This window comes from Neolamprologus multifasciatus, chromosome 7 (genome assembly GCF_963576455.1).
Source record: "Neolamprologus multifasciatus chromosome 7, fNeoMul1.2, whole genome shotgun sequence".
NCBI classification, from domain to species: domain Eukaryota; kingdom Metazoa; phylum Chordata; class Actinopteri; order Cichliformes; family Cichlidae; genus Neolamprologus; species Neolamprologus multifasciatus.
Genome location: NC_140445.1, coordinates 56995228 through 57012071, shown reverse-complemented (window position 1 = coordinate 57012071; position 16844 = coordinate 56995228). Strand labels below are relative to the sequence as shown.

Here is a 16844-nt window from a genome sequence, read left to right as displayed (position 1 = left end):
AAAAAAAAAAAAATCAAGCCGGAAACATAAAGACAGTCCCTGCACTTGTCGCTTACTTTACGTGCACAACTAAATCATTTTCCTGCAATATTAAATAAATGCTCATGTATGCATTATTGCATTCTTCACCCCAGTTTTAAACTTAAAGTGTTTATTTTCATAAAGAAAAAAAAATGTTTGAGAGCATGGATGTGAATGTTAAATGTTGCTGCAGTGCTTGATGACAGCAGATAAATATGGACTTACTGGATGTTTACACAGTTGATGGACAGCCGAACTTTTTGATTACGTTTAGGTTTTAGGTAGTCGCCATTTTGATTTCCAAACCTGACTATTTTTATGTTATTTTTTCCCATTTGGTCCTTGGACTCCTGAATAATAATTTACACCGTGTCAACACAGCCCTCCCAGCAGCAGCAGAGCTAGCCGCCGAGTAACACGGCTGTGTAAATGACATTGCAGCCGGTGGAAAGGGTAGTATCGTTAAGCTAACAGCGCAGCCCTGAATAGGCTGCAATGGGCCTCTGAGTGACCTGACAACCAAAGTCGCCGAGTTGCAGTTCAGCTTCCAGATGTCCACAGATTAAACAATGGCTCAAAGGTAACGGTGGTATGTCTTTTTGGGAGGTAAACATGTGTAGCCCAACGTAAAGCCTGTGCAAGCGATCAGAAGACGGTGACTTCAAGCTAGGTCTGAATCAGGAGCACGTCGTCCGACCACCTAGCTCATCAGCGGCGATAAATACTGACCTATATTAGCTTTAATCTGAATGTGGTTTGTCTCCAGTAAGACATAATTTTTTTGGAGGGGGGGCGGTGGGGGGGTTGTTAGCAACTCGACTGTGGCACTGCTTGCTTTGCTAGCGGGCTGCTTTACGATCTGCAGTCAAGGTAAGTGAAAGTGGTTAAGGGAGACACAGTGATAAAGGAGATAAGTTAACGTGGAGTTAAATGCAAGGATTCGCTATCTAACACGGCTCCACGCTGACATGACTGTTACCCTGTTATAACTAAAGTCCGCTAACAGATCAAAGTAACCGTTTACAGCTGCTCTTAGGACGTCTTGACAGGCCTGTCACGGTTATGCTGTTGTATTAAATTTTAAAATCCACAGATGGCAATGACGAATCTGTAAACCCAGATTCCCGAGACACCTGTTTATCCCCTGCGTGTTTGTTCAAGGGATGTGTACGCAAGGGTGGCGGACTCCGACACCGTTCAATGTTATGCAACTACTTTTAATGGTCTCTAGATATGTGTAAGTTATTTCCAGCCATATTTTGTGCTGTAAAACGATACGCTACCCTCTTGTTTTCTCGCGTTGACGAGAGTTTGTTTGTAAACATGTGTTTGCATCTAAGAGATAATGGACTCATGATGGATGCTTCGTACAAAGTGTGGTCTGATTTGGTTTAGTTTGCGGGGTGGGGGTGGCTTTAGGTGAATATTTAAAGCCTTAACAAAGCAGGCAACATTTCCTGCCTCTTACAATATTCAGCTGTCATCACCACCACACCTAGACTCAAGTTTGCTAGCTCCCAGAAACCTCCCATACCCATGCATTTATGTCACCAAAGGGTCAGTGTGTGCATCTTTCTTATCTCCAATCATTCTTTGCTGATGCAAGTGCATGTGTGAGTCCCTTCCCTAAGCAAAGTGGTTAATGTTAATACACGAATGAGCAGCAGTAACTCAATTACAGATGCATTGCTTCCTGTTCTTTCCAGAGAGGAGTCCAAGCCTCTTAGCCTGAGTTCAGCCCTTCATCTAGCTCTGAAGAAGGCAGAGGCGATATTACCGTAAATGATTCTCCAACATTTGTTGTTCATTTTGTTGCTTCCCTTTTTTGGGTTGAAGGCAACTCTGCTGGGTTGGTGCGTCTGGTGTTTAGAATGAGTAAAGTGGGTGTGTTTCCACCTTCGCTATACTCAAATGAATATTGTCTCTGATGTACAGGTTGCACAGTGTCTGTGAGGCAAATGGCTCTTTAGCAAGATCCAACTGAGTATACTTCTCCTTGTCCAAATGTAAGCATTCATAAATAAATTCAACTAAATCAAAAATTAACTTTTGCATGCATTCTACACCATCCTGTTGCTTATCTCTGCACCACATCCTCTTTTGCTCAACAGCAGAGTGTATGCTACGGTGACGTCAGTCATGTTTTGGAAGTTTGATTTACACACATCTTCTCATCTGGAGGCTTTACTGGACAAGGAGGATGTCACTCTCGCTGAGCTCATGGATGAGGAGGATGTGCTGCAGGAGTGCAAGGCCCAAAACAGGAGGTCTGTTTAATGTCTACTTTGGTGTAGCTGCAAATTATTACCACATTTCGCATAATCAATCACCTTTGCTGTAATGCTTACTAAATTAATAAGTTGTGCTTCTTATGTCACCCGTTGTGGTTTTGCAGGCTTCTTGTGTTCTTGTGCCAAGACCAGAGCATGCAGGAGCTGGTTCGACTGATTACTACAGAGCCTCCTACTGGTGTAGAGGAGACAAAGCGCTTCAAGTAGGTGCTGTTGTGTAGAATATTCTAATGTAGTTTATTATATTCAGGGTAAAAATATATTCCTGGTGCTGCACTGCATTACATCCGTTACCAGCCACTTTGTAGATGAGCCTGAATTTTAAGAGGATTCAGATTTTCTTAAACAATGTTTTTAATCCGACTAAAAGAACAGAAATGATTCCCTTAAATTAGCAAAACTATTTAATTGCCCGGTTGCCAGCAAACCAATGAAAGTCCTGTCCAGATAATTTTATCTTGTTTTGTTTTTTCTTTGAAGTGGAAAATATAGCAATAATTTTGTTCCTTCATCACTTTACTGCAATATATGTCCATGCCATTTACAACAGGTATCCAAATATAGCATGTGAGCTGCTGACAAGTGACGTGGGAGTGATCAATGATAAGCTGGGTAATGAGGAACCACTGCTGGAAAGCGTGTATGCCTTCCTGGAGCAGCCATCCCCACTTAACCCCCTCCTGGCGTCCTTCTTTAGCAAAACTATTGGGAACCTCATCACACGGAAGACTGAGCAGGTAACACACACGTACACCGCTACATCAAAAGGGCATGCTTAGTAAAGATGACAGTTACATTTTTGTGATGTTGTTTTCATTTAATAAGTCTGAGGCAAGTTAATGGAAAATACTCACAAAAATGTACTTTCACCCAAAATTGTTTTAAAATTCTGTTTCTTTTGAGGTGCCAACATGCATGGTTTGTTTTACCCTTTTAGTGTCCGAGTTGATGATTTTAGTGTAAGATTGCTTGTTTATGAAGTAACACATAATCAAAACTGTCCCGTATCAGAAGGGAATTATTTTAGTGAACCATCATTGTCCAAAACAACTTAACTCAAAAATGAATGGCTGGACTGCAGCTTATATAGTCTTCCATTTAAGGCTAACATTCCTGCTTGTATTAAGACAACTAAAACATAAAGAAAGCTTATTACCTCTACATTTCATTTGCTCTGAACTCTGTATATATTTGTGTTTGTGAATAGAAGCTCATTTGATTCTGTTGAGGGGTTTCAGATTTTTTAGAGTAGCTTTTTAAGACTTTAAGTAAGGCAACTATCTCACCTATCTCATGGCCATAAGGGACAGTCACTGGGGCAGGGGGCTAACCCAGCTGTCACCGGGTGAAACAGGGTACAACCTGAACAGCTGTTCATGATGAATTGAATCATAATTGAACTGAATCTGAATCAGAATACTTGAAATTATGTGGTTATAGTTGCTCCAACGCATTAAGAACAGTAACAAATTTAATTAAACATTACAATATGTTATAAAAAATAATAATAAGGCTGTAATATATATAAATAGCTCAAATATAAATATTCCAGTATATAACACAAATTAAATAGATATGGTTTAAACTGAGGTACCTCTCTTTCCAAATTGTAAAACGTTGTTATTTTCTCGTCTCATCCCAGCCTTGAAGTTAAACAAATATTGCACAGGGAAGATGGCGTAATAGAAACATTTGTTATGTAATCATTTGCATTTGTGTGTGTGTGTGTGTGTGTGTGTATAATGGTTTATCTGTCTTTGTACTACGGTCTGTCACCCACAGTGTTAGATTTTATTGCATTTCAAGTTGTATTGCTCAAATAGCAGTATATCGTTTGGGAAATAGTGTCACATTTATCCAGCGCGAGTCAGTCTTGAGAAATAATACCACTTGTTTGACAACAAGCTCCTTATCCCATTCTCTTAGTTTCCTGTTTTGTATAATCATTATTTTCTCTTCTTTCTGTACTGTTTAGGTGATTAGTTTCCTGCAGAAGAAGGATGGATTTCTTTCCTTGGTCCTGAAGCATATTGACACGTCAGCCATGATGGATGTGCTCCTACGCCTTATCAGCTGTGTGGAGCCACCGCCTCTACGACTGGAGACACTTACTGTACGAGACAAATAGACCCACATTCAGAATTTCACATAAATCTGATTTTTTTTTAAATTATTATTTTTTGTCTAGTTGTAAAGCAATATTTTTCTCAACAGTGGCTGAATGAACAAAAACTGGCCCAGAGACTCATAGAGCTCATTCACCCTGAGAGGGATGAAGAGGTAGTGGAGAATTTCATAGTTTTGAAATTTAACAAATATTTTTGTCTTTAAAAGTGTGCAATTGCTATCATTCACAACGAAACCATTCATAAGACTGAGTGTCCAGATGTGATTGTTGTTTGTTTGATTTTTCCCCAACACAGAGGCAGTCAAATGCATCGCAGACTTTGTGTGATATCATTCGTCTGAGCAGAGACCAGGCCAGTCAGCTCCAAGAGATTTCACAGCCTGACCCACTGCTGACTGTGCTTGAATCGTAAGTTGGAAAGACTCACATGCACGCAAGTTTATGCTCTCTAAACAGGATGCAGCGATACTACCGTACTCTGTTTTGTTTATACAGGCAGGAGTGCGTGGAGCAGTTATTGCAGAATATGTTCTCAGGAGAGAGAACTGAGAGCTGTATCGTCAACGGGATTCAGGTTCTTCTGACCTTACTGGAGATCAGGAGGCCTGTGTAAGTGAGAAACCTTGAACAATTTCTAACAGTGTGAAGCTATTCCAGTTAAGTTTCTCTTTACAAAGCTCTCTGACAAGCCTTCTCATTTAAAATTTGGGCATTTTATTCTCTTTTTAAACATTTGTTAAAGTTTATTTTATATCCCTATTTATTAAGCCTTCCCAACATCTATTTTGAGTTTTCTGTTTTTGTTCCTCTGTCTTTATGGCAGGGTGGATGGTGTAATGGATGCTCAGGGATTTGAGAGAAGCTACACTGTTAACAGCAGTATTTTGTTGGCCATCCAGCCACACTTGATACACTTCCACCAGCTACTTCTGGAGCCGCCCAAGGTACATAAACAAGTTTATCTATGATGAATGATAATGTAGCCGCTTGTAGGTATTTAAGATTGTTGTGTGAGAGTTTCCCTAGGCGAGAACGGGCTTTTAGGAAATCAGGTATCGATAAATTCAGTCTGTCCACATACATTCCATTTTGTATGGAAAATCAGGAATCCCCTGTGTATTTCATCAAGGTGTTAGTGCTCAGTTTCAAAAATGATGAAATTGCGCAGTATAAAAGTGCAAGCTCTTTTAGCTCAAGTCATGCTGCATGACGCAGGCTTTCTTTTGCTTGCTCCACCAGCCTCTTTCTTTATCAGGTATGTTTGAGTCTCTGCTGTTTACATGCCGTTGTTGTAGAGACCTGTATAACAAAACAAAAACCTCTAGATCGTGTTTCCCCAAATTCTTCTGCCTTTTATCCGTGTAGCGAGAGCCTATGTTGACGACTTTGGGTGTGCTGGAGGAACCGCTGGGGAACACGCGTCTGCACGTAGCCAGACTAGTGGCTTCTCTGCTTTATACCAGCTCTGCTAGCCACGCAGTCGTAGCACAGGAACTCTGCAGACTCAATACACTGAACCTCCTTCTGGTGAGAAAATCTGCTTCACTTTTAACAATTTATTTATGTTGAGAAAACATTACGTGTTAAATACCCCTTTGAAAAATACAGGACCTGTTCTTCAAGTACACCTGGAACAACTTTCTGCATCTCCAAGTGGAGCTTTGTGTTGCTGCTATCGTCCGGCCCTGTGCCCACGAAATGAGACTTCAGCCTGGCTTGGTTACCCAGGAAAAAGTCAAGCCTCATTCAGATGCATCACCAGAACAGGAGTTGAACGAGACCCCGACTTCTGAACTATCAGACAGATCTGAAAACTCTGCTCATAACCTAATGGTGACTCATGTGAGTGTCTCTGCTTGTATTTGTGAAGTAGAAGGGTTGATCTACAAGAATGGGCAATGTGGCATTTCTTTGGGAATAAATAAATAGCTGATTGACTCAATGTTTTTGTTTCCCAAGTTGTTTCAGCACTGCCACCTTGTCCAAAGGATTCTAGAGGCTTGGGAAGAAAATGATAAAGTTCAGTAAGTAACTTTGAGATCTTTACGTTAATTTGTGGCAATTGGCGGTAATCTCTGGGTTTCTCCAAGTGTCATATCTCTTTGTTCAGGTCAGATCGTGGTATGCGACGAGGCTACATGGGGCATCTGACCAGGATCGCCAACACAGTGGTGCACAATCTGGAGAAAGGCCCGGTTCACACCCAGATCAGTAGCCTCATCGCAGGTGTGTATGTGTTTGTGGACACATGGACTCATTTCTGTGTGGAAGAAAGCAGTAACTACCACGATTCACACCAAACTGGGTTATGGCTTTCATAATGCTGCTGTTGTGTGTTTGCATGTAGAGCTGCCAGAGGACTACAGAGGGCGCTGGGAAACCTTTGTAGATCAAACGCTGTCTGAGACCAACAGAAAGAACACCATAGACCTGGTAAATCCTAATTCGTGCACATCTGTAGAATTAAGAACCTGTTTTTCATTACACACACATTCAGAGTTTTAAGCACTGCACAAGTGTTGATCTTTCCATGTTAAGGTTGGCACTGGGAACCCTCGTCCTTCCTCAGAGGATGATATGGAGAGCCCCTTCCCCAAAGAACTGACAATACAGCAGGTATGCACACACACATAAGCACATATTTAAAATATTTCTTGCTTCTCTTATGGGCTTTTGTGCTGTAATTATATTTGTTTTGATCTGTTTTTAGGCCTTTTCAGACTACCAGATCCAGCAGATGACAGCTAACTTTGTGGATCAGTTTGGCTTCAATGATGAGGAGTTCACTGATCATGATGACAGCATTGGGTAAATTAGCTGACATTTTTCTCAAGTGATGGTTTATTCTTATTTCACTCGTGTGTGTGCTGAGGGTGTGAATCCTGGTTCTTTTTGCAGGGCAACTTTTGATCGGATTGCAGAGATTAATATCAATATTGATGCTGGCCATGACAGTGTAAGTTGATTTTAAAGGGGTTTTAAAATCAACAAAGGGGTTTTAAAATTTTGTTTTTAGGCACCGAAGCTCAGAAAACAAACCTGACAGCTAATTATTTTGTTTGTTTTTTGTGCAGGCTAACACAGCTGTATTTGAGGCTTGTTCCAAAGAGAGGATTCAGCCCTTTGATGATGAGGAGGAGGACATCTGGGAGGAGAAGGAGATTAACTATGCAACACAAGCCAAGTCCCGGAACAGGTAACCACATGGCTTTAAATAAAGATGCTCTCAACATCTTTATTATTATCATTATTTTGCTTCAAAATGATGGTTAAAGTTTTGTATTCCGTGCAAATTTCATATGTTTCAAGGTTTGGTGGGTCACAGTCCTCCCAAAGCCAAGCAACCAGTAAGACCTGTGACATGACAGAAACTTGTGAGAGCTCCAGCAGAGCAGCAGACTCAGACTCTGACGAAGGAGAAGACCCTAAATATGATCTGGACCCTTTTGCAAGTCCGGACCAGACCGAGGCAGCAACGAGTGAGATATGATATATCGTGTAATCATGTATAATTGTTTTGCCGTAGTTGTATTTTAGGTCTAAAGCAGGTTTTAAGTGTCACATGTCATGTATGTATACTCTTGTTTTTTTTTCAGGCACTGGATGGGTAGCAGACTTTGGAGAAGTGAATTCAAAGGCTCCTGCAGCAGGAGCGGGCTTCTCAGCCTGGGACACTCCAGTGTCTCAGCCAGCTGCAACAGAGGCTGAGGAGAAGGGATGGGCCAAGTTCACAGACTTTCAGCCTTTTTGCTGGTGAGTTTGGGTGCATTATATCTAAGGAGAGTTCAGTGTCTAAAAAGCATCTAATTATAATTATAAGACTATATATCTCGTGATCATTAATATTTTATTTAAAGGAAATTCTCATTTGGCATAATTTTTTTTTCTATGATAGAAAGACGTACTTTTCAGTGGAAACTCGAAGTAAAACTAAAAAAAATACCATGTGTTTTTCTTTTTAAAAAATATTACAAAATGAAACAGTTTTTCCTTCCTGCCCAGTGACACGTTTTTTGCAGTGGTAGTGCAAAGGAGAACATTTGTGTTCAAAACTAACGACAAACCATTTTAGTCACATGACCAGTACTGTTAGGATATGTTCACCAACACTGAACACTGTGCATAATTTTTCTATTTGAAACTATTTAGATCGGCTCTTAAAAAAAAGAAAAAAAAAAAAAGATATGGACTTTTCCATATCAAGTTTTTTTTTCCATACAGTGCACATTCTGTTGTAGGCTATTCCAATCACTATAAACAGCAAGTCCAAGGCAGAACTTTGCTTTACAGATGTTATATCTTCTTGAGACTTTATTACTTTTCTCTGGATTTTTGATCTGGATTGGTGGATTCTTTAAGAGGTGAAGTAGACAAGGTATTCATTATCAAAGGTGATAGCTAATAAGCCTTTCAACATTGATGCATCTGTCATTAGTGGCAGGGTCCCTGTTTACAGCATTGTGGGGCAGTACAGATTAATAACATGAAAACTTTTGTTAGATTAACATTAGGGCTGTGCAATATGACCAAAATCTCATATCCCAATATAAAACATCTATCGTCCGATAACGATATAAATCACAAAAAATTTAATATTTTCTGTAAATTCTGTGAATCTCGGGTAGGTGAAGTGTTTCCAGCTGGGCTTCGTGTACCTGGAGTCGAGTGTTTTAACCGATGCATGAAACTATACATTTTTAGACATAGGTTGTAACGGCCGCCGTTTTCTTTGTGAGTATTTATTACAGGTGTGCTGCGGGGAAAGCCTGTTCTAACATTTGACTCTAAGGTTTATTTGTTAGCACCTGACGACTCTTTTTTTTGCTTCTCATCCATCAATACTCTGCATACTTTTTCACATGATTCAGTTTATTTTGAAAATTCTCAACAGGATCTTGAGCTTTATTGTGAAAGGTTTATGTGGAAAATAAACAAGCAGACATGCGATGGCGTTACCATCGTTGTTGCTAACGACAACCCATAAAAACAGGCGCTTGTCCGTCCGTAGTGTGGTTATATTAAATATAAGAGAAAGAGAGAACTTTAAGAAATTAATATAGCCACTACAGTGACCATCAAAACCATGAGACACCACAAAACAAATGATAGCGTAAAATTAAACGATAGACGTTTTTACATCGTCATCCAATATATATCGTTATATCGAACAGCCCTAATTAACATATTAACTTGTGTTAGTTTAAATCATTGAAAGCTTGAGCTGTTGTGGGGAACACAAATATGGCAGTGTTGTGGGGAACACTGCCATATCGCATATGGCAGCCTTGCTTCTGTCAGTCTGCCCCAGGGCAGCTGTGGCTACAACCGTAGCTTGCTTCCACCAGTGTGTGAATGTGAGAGTGAATGAATAGTGGCATTGTAAAGCGCTTTGGGTGCCTTGAAAAGCGCTATATAAATCCAATCCATTATTATTATTATCATTAAATCGTTTATGCGATTTGGCTTCTACTCTACATTCGCATGCAGTGCCATACTGTGTTCTTTGCTAGCTGTTGTGAACAAACTGAGTGCCTTTTCCTAGTCATTGATTTTGCATCTGATTTTACAAGTATCACAGGTAAACAAATACAACCTCCACATACAAAGGGTGTGTGTAGTTTGTTAGATGCTGTGCATTTTCTCTCTGTTTTATTATTTGTGTGACTTATGTCCAGCAGCTCTGAAACGGGCCCGAGATGCAGCTCACCTGTGGACTCAGAGCTCAGTGGATCAGACATCCCCAAACCAAACCAAAACCGTAAGTAGCCTCAGAATGACTGACTGTGAATATTTTGTAACACTTCACTCAAACATAAAAAAACTACAGAAATGGTAAAAAGTCTCCACTGTATTTCTATTCAACTCCATATATCATGGTCCACAGGAAGGATATCTAAATGACAAGGCCTCTAACATCTCTATCAGTCAGTTGGTTAACTTTATGGCAGGTAAGCTTTTCAGATAACCATGCATCAATTTTACAAACTGTTTCTTTCCTGTTAATATCAACAGCGTGTGTGTGGAGTGTTTGCGTGGCAAGGAAAGCACCACTAGTGGCATCAGACAGCTCCTCCTCCAGCAGCTCCGACAGCGATGAGGAAGAAAAAAAGACAGAATCCACATCCAGTGAGACGGTCACCACAGAGACCATCACCACAGGTGCTGGCAAGGAGACCATCCGGCTCACCGTTGACGCCAAAAATGAGAGGGCAGTCTTCAGCAGGTGCACATTCTCTCACACAAATAGGGAGCTCCTGTTCTGTCTGGTCCAGTGTGCCAGGCTTTGATAAAGCCCTCCTTTCCCTTTTCTCTCCTGTACAATTTTGCTTCCCCTTCTCTGCTTTTTTTCTGATTATCCTCCTCCCCCTGTTTGTTCCCTCCTTTCTCATCTCCCCTTGACTCCAGAGTATTCAGACCTGCAGTCAGACGGTATGTTGTGCTTGAGGTCCTGTGCTCTGAAGTGTGGAATGCTTCCTGGAGTTGTGTTGAGGATTTAAGATGTGTTTTGCTTGTTGCATTTAACAGGATGAGGAGTAATGATTCCTTATGGCATAATTCAGGCCAAGCCTAATTCATAAAAAAGAAAATCCACTAACTCCAACCTGGTGACTTGTAGAGTCTCTGTATTCTCTGTGATTCTCAAATATAACAGAAATTCACTGTGCATTTATAAAATAAAAGATGGTTGACTATTTGTTACCTTACTTGTTTTATACAGTATAATGATGAGAGAAGAGTAGCATATTAGTGCTGATTGTAATGATGTGATATTTTGGTTTTATTTTTAATCATAACATTAGGGCTCGATATGATTTTTCATTCAGAGAACCCTCACCACTAACAGTCTGTTGGATAGCATGCTATGAATAAAGGTTGCCACCTATCCTATTGATCAACATCCTAACAAACCAGTACATTAGCAAATTACTAACAGTGCACCAACGAGCATGCTGGAGTTAAATCAGTCCCGATCTGAACACAGTGGACAGCGGGGACAGAGGCCACAGATCAGAGCAGATGGAGACAATTTAGCAAGCAGCAGAAAGGAGCATCTACAGTACTCAGTTCAGCTGTCACTTGTTTTTTCTTAGCTAAAGCTGTAATTCTTGTTTTGTTTTGTTTTGTTTTTTCAGCGACGTGCCAGTGGAAGGGCTCGCTAACGATAAAGAAAGTGGCAAAGGTGAAAAAGGAAAGCAACATGGGAACAGTTCCAGCCCAGTTACTGCTGATTCGGCTAACCAGGCAGCTGCTGTTACACAGTAAGTTTGCATTTGTGTGTTTTGTATAGAGATGAATAAAGGAGGGATGAGATCACCAAACATTGCATCAGTGATTCATCCCTGTCAAAGCACCTCTTTATGGGAGAGCTCTTTGACGAGTCACCGCACAACCTACGCACATTTCTGACCTCAAGAACAGAGGTGTAACCTATCATATCTAATTGGCTGCATTTCTTTTTGATTTTTCTTAGAAGCTTTAAGGAGTATTAAATCATGAATTTTTTATCTACATCCAGGGCAGCCAAAAATAAACCATTTTACATCACTTACAGGACTGTTGTGGTGATTTACAATTCCAGAAATGGGAGATTTTTGGCCTCTTTGTTGAATAATTTAGTTTCTGTCATACAACAACATACAGCAGCATTGCATAGGCTGTAGATGGATACCCTGTAGTTGTTGTAGTTAAGCAGTTTTTCTTTCTTTAGTAAAAGTTACTTAACCCCAAATTACAGTTAGAACAAATGAAAGTTTATGAAGTATGTAAATGGTACAAATTTTTCTTTTTAAAGATCTATTTTTTAGAGACACATGTCACATGTGACACAAGTGCAATATAGATTACATGCTGAAGGAATATGTTGTACACATGCAACCTGCTGAGCACTGAATAAATCCCAGTTGCAAAGTTATTACATGTATTCACCATGTGATGAAGAAAATATATAAATGAATTTAAAATTTGTATAATATATAAGCATAAGTTAAATTATACTTGGTTCTAATCTTTTGTAATGACCCCTTTGCACAGCTGGAAAATCAATTAATAGAATACAGGTTAGTTATTCAACAAATAAAATTAATTTCACTTTGATCTGGCAAAAAAACTACAGGGAGGCAATAAGAGGATGTGTGGAACAATGTCAGAACTGTTTGTAAGGTTATATTTTTAAAGGTTTCTAATGTTCAGCTGCCATGTTAGAAACAAACAGCAGCACATATTGTAGAGTCCAAGGAATGGTGCATTTGTGATGGTCATGAATTCACAAGATTAAGATTTTTCTGTAGCTTTACGGTTGAATTTTCTTTGCAGCCACAGTGCATATTATAGTCCATTTTCCTACTCTCTTGTCCATTTTAAAAAAAAAAAAAATTTAAAAATTGATTTCCTTGTAGATCATCTCTCCTTCCTTTAGGTGAAAATATGGGCTAGTGAACAAATAGACTGTACATAAAATGTGTACATGATATGTACACATGATGGGTGTGTACATATCATGATGTACACACCCATCATGATATTACCTGTTGGTTTTGGATTTAAAGCCTTGGTGTTGTGCTAAGGTAATGATAACAAGCTGGATTTCCAAACTTGAATGTGCCAGTGTCGTTTGACATGCACAGCAACAGTAGCCACAAGGAAACCAACTCGTCTGAATTCTCTCTTTCTTTTTTTAACTGACAGAGAGATGCAGTCCCCCGCTAATGGACCGGCCTAACGAAGTGGTGCAGGAACCCACTTCATACCTGATCATTCAACACACAGCCACGCCACCTTTGCTTCCTGTTAGCAGCCCATCAATACCCTCGTTTGTGTCTAAAAGACATGTAAGTGAATGGAAGATCCTTAGTGCAGAGCTCGAGCAGTATTTATAATGGATACCAGAAATCAACAAATGGGTACTAGTGATGTCTCTAATGCGCCTTCACGACATCATTATAAATGAACCGCTTCAAAAAGAATTGTGTGTTTTATAAAAACATTTCATTGTGCCAGGCACACCAAAGCCAAACTGTGTTACATACGAACTTTTTCAAGATGAATTTCTTTCCCATTAAACTTGGAAATGTAAACACCTTTATCTGTCGGGATCTGCTGATGTGCCAGCTGCACTTTTAATGTTAAGAAAACACCCTATTCTGAAATTTGACATTTTATTAAATTAAGCACCGGGATTTCAGATTATTTGGGTCTGTCTGCTCTCCAGGTATAAATATGTTCCAGTGGATTTTTTTCTGTTTTCTAGGAGAGCATTTGACTGTTTACACTTTAGTAACAAAAAGCATTCAAATAATCAGCCAAGATTACAGACGCCAAGATGCTTGCAAAGCTAGCTAGCTGCCATTTTGTGTTCAACATTTCAGTCTTCGTGCCGGGCAGACAGGTCATTATAGCAAATATGCGACTTATCTGATCATTTCAAGTAAGTTTTTATCTCCTTGGATCACATGACGCGCAAGTGCTCTCTATTTGTTAGTTTGGAGCATTGGATTTGGGGGCCTCGCGTGTGTCACTTCCTCCTCCTGAAAGATTCAAGTAGTTTAGGGGTACGTGTGTGCGCGTGTGTGTGTGTACTGTTGTGTCCATGTGTATAGACGTGTGTGCCGGCGTGTGTGTTTGAGCTCTGTCTGAGGTACAGAGTACGTTTCTCAGGTCAAAGGAGAGGTATGCAGATAGAAAGAAAGCACACCTGTGTAACACACACGCAGACACACAGTGCCATACACACACAAGTGTAAACAACCATATCTAGATGCAAAAAAACAAAACAAAAAAGGAAAAAAATGGCAGCCCACATATAAGTTCATACCACCCTCAGAGCTGTTTAAATGTAATATTGTGAAATTTGAACCTGTATTAGGTTGTGGCTCTTCTTGGTAATCTGTAAACGTAATATAAATGTAAACAGTATATATATATAAACATCATATCTATTTTTGGAATAAATCCAGTGTACGGAAAGGCGGTTGTTTTGCAGGTTGCGATGTGTGTATCGTATGTGTGTCGTACTGTCGAAATGAGGCAATAATGATGTCTGTGTTTCGGTTAATAGGCCAGCATCAGTTCATGTTTCTTTGCTACATGCTTCCTACATAGCAGTTTAGGAGTGTGCATGCTGTGAATACGAGTTGGTTGTCTACGGTACGTCTTCCATTTTGTTTACTTTGAGGATGATTCTTGTTGGGTCTTTTTTTTTTTCTTTATTTCCACCATGTATCAAATTTAAACCCATTTTGCATCATTTAAATAGTCAAATTCGGGGGAAAATAATGATAAACAATAAAATAGTCCATGTACTGCTTTTTGATCATATCGTTTGTGTACACATATGTTTCCACTGTAACAACGGTGATTAATTTAAACTGGATCTGAACAATTGTGTTAGTTAGAGCAATAATAAATCAACAGAAGCACATTAGGCACAGGTTTATATAATCGGTAAATTAATGTTGCCTAATTTAGCTGCTCCATTTCCTGCTTCAACTTCATTTTGGATTTTCAAAAGACTGGTCAGACCAAAATGCTTAAATTTACTTGGCAGATTAGAGGTGCCCAGTGGAGTTTACTTACAAAGGAAATATTGTGACCTCAAGTGTCATTCACCAAAACCCATTGTTCTCTAAGAAACGTCTGGAGTGCATTTCCTTTTGCAATGCAGATTCATTGGTAGATATTTCAAATCCAGCATTGTTTACGTTCTTGCTTACTTGGTAGCAGTCTTGTTCTTCCTGTCGATCAGTGTAGTGTCTGCAGCCACTTGCAGGAATGTGTAACATTACTCACATTCTTGCACAAGTGGAGCAATGGCTAGACGCAGAAAAAGGTGCGATAGAACTGCTAGAGGCCGAGAATTCCCGGGGGTGAAACTTGAGTCGGTAATGAAAGTCAACATTAGTTGCAGCAACACCATCAGTGCTCACTGAGGTGGCACGCCATTAAGTTAGCTGTCTGATCTTTCCTGCTTCATCAAATCTATACTTGTTATAAACAGTTAACCGGTTTAATCCAGTCTGGTCATAATCAGATTACATTAAACAACACAATACGTAAGAAAACGTGACCCAAGTTGTGACGTACTGAATTATCCTTTAAAATCTGTGTGTGCCAGACAGTCATCCTTTACGTCATCTTTCTCCTCGTCTCTCTCTTTCTCAGGGTAGGAGTCGAATTAAATTGCATTTAATACCTATGGAACGATTCTCTGAGATTGTTGTATTTATTTTAAAAGCACTTTTTCAAGAAGCACTTTTTGGTTTTTGATTTTTTTAATTTGGTGGCGCTAAGCGCCCCTACGTAATTCCCTCCCTCAGAGCGATGGGAATGTTTGACTTGACGAGTGAATCACGTAGACACTTTAGAATATCTTTTTGTTGTTGTTTTTTCTTCAATGCTTTCTGCCAAAGTGTGTCTTCCCACCAGTGTACAACTGGGTTTCATATCTGTGAAGTAGCCTCTTTTCTTGCAGTGGTCTTAGAGGTGTAGATTTATCTGAAGCAGCCTTTGTTTGATCCATTGCTCATGTGTTTTTTTTTCTTTGTGAATCATGTGATGGAGTTATTAGCTGGAGAAGAGAATGCCACAAGTCAAAGAAAGACTTTGAAGATTCGTCTTAGATCACAGCTCTTTCTTCCTCCTCTGCTTTTATCTGTTCACCGCTTTGAGCCGTTTGAAGTGAAACTGCACAGAGCTAGCACCGCTTCGTTGTCAGGGTTAAAAGAGGAAAAATAGGGCTGCGTTTGTCAGGGTTGTTCACATGGTCAGAATATGGCATCCCACCAGTCACTAAGCCTAAGCAGTGCTTCTGGCCTATACCATTTGTATGTATGTGTATTTAATGCGTGTTTGTGTGCCCCCTTCAGTTTGAGAGTGTTTTAGCTACGGGTATGTTGTCACATTATGCATAATGGTATGTTGCATTCATCTCTAAGTGCCATTAAGTTTGCACATTAGCCTCGTTCACCTCTTTTTGGGCATTCGCTGTATTGCACAGTGTGTGCCCCGAACTTTATTGAGAAACAATGGGTGTGAAGTTGTTACTTACCAATTACTTATTATTTACACTGAGACCATTTCAAAGTTTTTCTCACATTATAGCGTATTATTATATTAGGGCATGTGTGTGCAGATGTGTGGGGGAGTGGTGGGAAAAACAGCCGTGTGGTTAAATGCCTTTTTTTGTAAAGCGGACTGATGCTGGTGTCTTTGTTTTTGGGTTCTTTTTTTCATTTAGAGTAATGTGTCTGTTACCTGTTGTCAATTTAGCTTGTACATTCAGATATGAACCTAATAAATATGTCAAAGATAAATACGCCTCTGTTTGTGTGACGCTTACTGTAAAACCAGTGTAAAACACACACGCACCACACAGTACACAGAGAGAGAGTCAATAGGACATGGTCTTT

At 39.8% G+C, this 16844-nt stretch overlaps 1 protein-coding gene across 5 annotated transcripts; it reads left to right on the top strand.

Moving 5' to 3' along the window:
* The first annotated feature begins 242 nt into the window (after window positions 1-242).
* Window positions 243-16748, top strand: ppp6r2b (protein phosphatase 6, regulatory subunit 2b). Of its 5 annotated transcripts, XM_085165189.1 has the most exons (27): window positions 243-601; window positions 1728-1799; window positions 1957-2027; window positions 2133-2288; window positions 2417-2515; window positions 2863-3049; window positions 4288-4425; window positions 4527-4592; window positions 4736-4848; window positions 4936-5049; window positions 5264-5384; window positions 5806-5967; window positions 6049-6282; window positions 6400-6464; window positions 6551-6666; window positions 6788-6873; window positions 6979-7056; window positions 7151-7248; window positions 7339-7396; window positions 7515-7636; window positions 7750-7919; window positions 8037-8193; window positions 10116-10198; window positions 10453-10663; window positions 10846-10869; window positions 11574-11699; window positions 13126-16748. In XM_085165189.1, the coding sequence occupies exons 4-27, from the start codon at window positions 2161-2163 to the stop codon at window positions 13157-13159; spliced, it is 2790 nt and encodes a 929-aa protein (XP_085021315.1). In that variant the 5' UTR covers window positions 243-601; window positions 1728-1799; window positions 1957-2027; window positions 2133-2160; the 3' UTR covers window positions 13160-16748. The 5 variants fall into 5 exon arrangements, with proteins under 5 accessions (XP_085021315.1, XP_085021313.1, XP_085021314.1 ...); XM_085165187.1 differs by lacking the exon at window positions 1728-1799; XM_085165188.1 differs by lacking the exon at window positions 1728-1799 and having other exon boundaries at window positions 243-891.
* Window positions 16749-16844: the final 96 nt, after the last annotated feature.